At 35.0% G+C, this 5301-nt stretch overlaps 2 protein-coding genes across 4 annotated transcripts in view; one reads left to right on the top strand and one right to left on the bottom strand.

Annotated features, from left to right (window-relative positions):
- Positions 1–1420, top strand: part of dynlt4 (dynein light chain Tctex-type 4) — a 4018-nt gene extending 2598 nt beyond the window's left edge. For all 3 annotated transcript variants that reach the window (XM_016446850.1, XM_016446851.1, XM_016446849.1), the window contains one exon: positions 576–1420. In XM_016446850.1, the coding sequence (XP_016302336.1) occupies positions 587–1279 (693 nt within the window). In that variant the 5' untranslated portion in view covers positions 576–586 and the 3' untranslated portion in view covers positions 1280–1420. The remainder of the gene's footprint in view (positions 1–575) is intronic.
- A 730-nt stretch (positions 1421–2150) lies between these two features.
- The window catches only part of plk3 (polo-like kinase 3 (Drosophila)), a 7766-nt gene continuing 4615 nt past the window's right edge, over positions 2151–5301 (bottom strand). The window contains exons 11-15 of the mRNA XM_016446865.1: positions 5159–5242; positions 4887–5049; positions 4581–4710; positions 3551–3664; positions 2151–3453 (exon numbers count right to left, since the gene is read on the bottom strand). Coding sequence (XP_016302351.1) covers positions 3256–3453; positions 3551–3664; positions 4581–4710; positions 4887–5049; positions 5159–5242 — 689 coding nt within the window. The 3' untranslated portion in view covers positions 2151–3255. The remainder of the gene's footprint in view (positions 3454–3550; positions 3665–4580; positions 4711–4886; positions 5050–5158; positions 5243–5301) is intronic.

Raw genomic sequence — 5301 nt, 5'->3', positions numbered from 1 at the left:
GTAATCTTTTTCATATTAAATTAATATTTAAAAAAATAAAAATAAATATTTAAATAATATGCAATAAATGATTTAAAATATGTATATATAAAATAATAAATCATAAATGTGTATAAAGTAAAACTATTTATAAATATTTAATTCACAAAAAAATTAAAAATTAAAATGTAGTTGAGTTTGTTTCTTCTTTGGAACTGATTTGGAGACATTTATCATTACATCACATGCTCACCGATGGATCCTCTGCAGTGAATGGGTGCCGTCAGAAGGAGGGTTCAAACTGTTGATAAAAACATCACAATGATCCACCAATTAGTTCACCAACTAATCCACAGAAGAAACTAAATCTACTGTACATTTTAGATTGACTGCAAATTTTATTTTTTGGGTGAACTATTCCTTGAAAATTGTGTGTGCTAAATGAAATGAACTTTCTTTTTATTGCTATGAATTAGGTCAAAATTATTGCAAGTCTGTTTATAATTTTACATATATATATACACACATATACATATACATATATATATATATACACATACATATTGATCAATACAATGTGATGTGTGTCCTCACAGATTTCTTCATCATGGCCAATCAGCATCTACCACTGTCTCAGGAGACTTTAGCTCAGTTCAATCGCTCCATGTCCACAGAACCAGGTGCCTCGGGGCCTCCAAGGCGACGTCTGGGCTCTATCTCCACTCGCCGAAGCTCCAAAGACCAATCCAAGGACCAGCCCCACCACAGACCCCTGTTTCTCAGGAGCATGACGGTTCCTTCATCCGAGTCATCGTTCTTGAGCCCCAACGTCAGCAATTCTCACATCTCCATGGGCAAGCGGTTCTCATTCGCAGGCTGGCACCAGGGAGGAAGAGTGAGCTTCTCTGGACTGTACCTTCAACAACCCATCCAGGAGGTGTATGTGGAGAACACCTACAGAATGGGACCAGAACCAGGGTGCCATTTCAGTGCCAGCAGGACCCAGCAGATCTTACAGGCCACTTTGGATAGTTATTTGGAAGGTGTGTGTTACAGTCCTGATAGTTGTAGCCAGCTGTGTCAGATGTTAGCAGATCTAGTTCTCAGTAAACTAAAAGATGTCAATCCGCCACGATATAAACTCGTGTGCCAGGTGGTGGTCGGGCAGAGTGGTAAACAAGGTATAAGGATGGCCAGCCGTAGCCTGATGAACCCCAACACTGACAACTACACATCTGCTGTTTTCCATAATCACTCACTGTTTGCTGTGGCTTTAGTACACAGCTTGTACTTTGAATGAAGGCTAAATCAACAGCCCTTAATATGTGTACACAAAATGCATGTTTAAAAAAAGTGAATAATATTCTCTTTAAAGATTCAAACTAAGGCTGCATTTATTTGAGAAAAAAAAAAAGGAGTAAAAACAGTAATATAGTGAAAAATATCATTACAATTTTAAAGAAAGGATTTTTTTTTTTAATAGTCAAATAGGGGCAGTGCGATTTTTTTTTTTTGGCTCGTCTCTGAATGAAGTCTCTTATACTATAATTTAAAATATTTTTTTTCCATTTTAATACATTTTAAAAAGTAAATTAATACTGTGATGGCAAAGCTGATTTTCCAGCAGACATAAATTCAGAAATCAGTATCACAATTTATATACAAATTGTAATTTTATATACTTAAAAAAAAAGAAGAAAGATTTTATGCTAAGACATAAGCAATAACATTTTTATTTTCGGTCTAAAAAAAACGTTATACATTTACATACATACATACATATACATTATATATATATATATATATATGTGTGTGTGTGTGTGTGTGTATATATATATATATAGAGAGATAGATAGATAGAGATATACACACACACACACACACACACACACACAATATAATAGGGCTGTAATTTTTGTTGTTTGTTTTTGAAAGAAGTCTCTTATGCTCACTGAATGCATCATTAAATATTTGAGGTGTCTTGCTGAGGAAAAGTAATTAAAAAAAAAAAATAAATAATAATAATAATAATAATCTTACCAAGCCTAAACTTTAAAACCAAGAAATTAAGTTACAATTACTACAATTAGAAATAGAAATTAAACTTAAATGATAAAATTAAAACGTTTAATTGTCTTTAAAATCTGAAAAAATAAACTCAAGACAGAAAATTTATATTTTCAATAAACTTTATTCCCCCCCACTCTCCCAATACATAAAAAGTGATCATACTGAACATTTCCCAGTGTTGACGCCATACAATTATGTTACATCAATAAATAAAAAAAACTATAAATAAAAAAATAAATAGAACACGTGCCACAATTAATTAATAATACTAGTTAGGATTTGTCTGAGGGTAATGGCTCTCACAATGTTGGTATTCTGAACACCTATTTAACACTTACAGCCATGGTCACAGTTTTGAGGACATTATGATTACTTATGATGGAGCATGTCAAGTAAACAAAGCTGGAGGCACACTGAATACATAGTCTTTTTTTCCTCAAGTACAGACATTAAGGATATAATAACTTTTAACAGCAAAAAGCTTATATCAGGTGTATTTGTAGTGTTTCTTCCCACACTCCTGCCTAATTCGCTTGGAAAACCGAATATGAAGAATCTATATAAAGTCCCTTTCATTCCCTTTATGACTTAAGCTTGAGATCCAGGGCCATTATTGCACAGAATCCATCAGAAAGGCACTTTAGTCTCTCCCAATCCTAACTGCTCCTCCATGAATTACAGTTCCACCTCAGCCATTCACCTCTGCCATCTTTAAAACTAATCTCATTAAAAGAATAACCATTTGGTGTTCGTAGCTCTTCTTGTTTGTGTACTATTTAGTGAAATAAAATGTCCTCCTTTTTAAAAAAAAAAGCCAAGTGATCGAGCATAAAAAGCCAAGCCCATCTTGCGCAGTGTTTGGGACACCGCGAGCAAAAGCAAGACGCTTAAGAACCCTGTGAGTTTTATGCCATCTGCACTTCAGTCCAGCTAAAAAAAATGAAATCATAAAAAGAACTGGCTCAAATTTTGGTTGTGCACACTGTGAGTCAAGCTGGTAGTGTGATACGGTTGGTCGCAAAAACAACTAAAGAAAACCAAACGAAAAATAGTGCACTATAGTTCAAAGAGGCCAGCCGATGACCAAGGACAGGAGATCTTCGTGGCAACGTGGAAGCTTCCCCCGATTTTTTTCTTTGTCATAGTCCTTTTTTGCTTCTCAAACGGAAGCGGTAAGCAGCAAATTGTAATCGAAGTTCTTAGTCATTATGCGTTGGTGTAGTGCTGGAGAAGCTGTACCACGTAATGAAGCCGCTGCCGGATCTCCGGAGAGCAGCCCCATTGGGAAAGCACGTTCAGAGGGTAGGAATAAGAGACGCGCTCCTTGCTGATGTAGGTCAGCAGGTACGAGGAGTCCGAGGTCTTGGACAGGATGATTTTTGTATGGTCTGTGTAAAAATTAACCTGGGAAAGAAAGCGGAAAGAGAGGGAATGTTATGAACTGGACAAGCAATTCAAATGCTCAATGTTTCATCCTTTTTTTGCACAATCAGAGACCTACCTGTAGGGTTCGGTTGTCAAAGAGCATGACTAAGGCGTGATCAGTCTTGATCCACTGCAGAAGCAATGGAGAAGAGCTTGGAGGTGGCTGGGCCTCACAGCTGACGTCTCCACCCTACAAAAATGAAAACTTGTTTTAAAATAAACCCTAAAACTTAAGAAACAGTTGTATTTTTGTACATATTTATGATTTATTTATTATTATGTAAATATTTACATTAAAATATAAATAATAGAAATGAATAAAATATATTTAATTTTTTTATAGAATTTAACTTGATAAAGGTTAGTGCTGAACTTTAGTTTAGTTTATATTTTAGAAAATAAACTATTTAAAATATTACCACTAAAAATTGTTATTTATGATTTATTTATTATTATGTAAATATTTAAATGAAAATATAAATAATATAAATAAATAAAATATATTTACATTTTTTTTTTGTTTACATTTTTTTAAAAATAGAATTTAACTTGATAAAGGTTAGTGCTGAACTTTAGTTTAGTTTATATTTTAGAAAATAAACTATTTAAAATATTACCACTAAAAATTGTTATTTAATAGAGATCACATAATTCAAATGTGAATCTGGACCACAAAACCAGTCGCAAGTCACACAGGTACGTTTGTAGCAATAGCCAACATGGTATGGGTCAAAATTATCGATTTTTCTTTTATGCTAAAAATCATTAGGATATTAAGTAAAGATCATGTTCCATAAAGATATTTTGTATATTTCCTACCGTAAATATATCAAAACGTAATTTTTGATTGGTAATATGCGTTGCTAAGGACTTCATTTGGACAACTTTATTTTCTCAATATTTTGATTTTTTTGCACCCTCAGATTACAGATTTTCAAATAGTTGCCCTACCCTAACAAACCATACATCAACGGAAAGCTTATTTATATTCAGCTTTCAGATAATGTATAAATCTCAATTTAAAAAAATGACCCTCATGACTGGTTTCGTGGTCGAGGGTCACAAATGTCTAAATTCTATATTTAAGAGCTAATTTCTACACTTACCTCCATTAGGTTCTGCTCCATGTAGTTAGCCATCAAATCCACTATGTGCTTTTGATTCTGGAGCTTTTCTGGTAAAGCGTCAGCTGGAAAACTAAAGTGTTTGTTGTTCGTCAGACAGTAATGTACAGTCCTGCGGAAGAATAAAAATAAGCAATTAGAACATCACACATAAAGCAAAGCTAATTTGGTCAAAAGCAAAGACTTTGTAAAGGGTAAAGCACTCTATGTGGGTCAATCAGAGCTCAGTCCAAATGCCAAACTGGAGACTCATTAGCGAACGGGAACACAGAAAGTAAGCGGACGTACCTCCGCTGGTCACACAGGCTCAGATGAGTGCCTTCGTTGAAGAGTACACCGACGTTTTGATTGGAGAGCTGGTAACCGAAGCCGTATTTGTTGGAGTAGTCGACCCACTTGGTTACCCAGATGAAAGGCTTGATTTTAGAAAGGCAGGGTGGGTTTCTTGAAGCTGGAAGAGGAAAGGACAATATTTGAGTACATGATCAATGGCTTAAGAGTAAACCTTGAAAAGGACCATTGCTTAAGCGCCACAGTGTGACCAGAGTGTGGGAACAAACCTGTCGGCATGGAAGACAAGCAACTGTTAAGAACCTTCATGGCAGATTCGGCCACAGCAGCAGGGGTAGGGATATCGTCACTAGCTGAGGAGGGGGAAAAAAAACAAAAAGAACAAAGTTAAATGAAAGTGACTTAATTACTT

The sequence above is a fragment of the Sinocyclocheilus anshuiensis genome, unplaced genomic scaffold, assembly GCF_001515605.1.
Source record: "Sinocyclocheilus anshuiensis isolate Anshui unplaced genomic scaffold, SAMN03320099.WGS_v1.1 scaffold375, whole genome shotgun sequence".
Taxonomy (NCBI): Eukaryota; Metazoa; Chordata; class Actinopteri; order Cypriniformes; family Cyprinidae; genus Sinocyclocheilus; species Sinocyclocheilus anshuiensis.
This window is presented reverse-complemented; position numbering and strand designations above follow the sequence as displayed.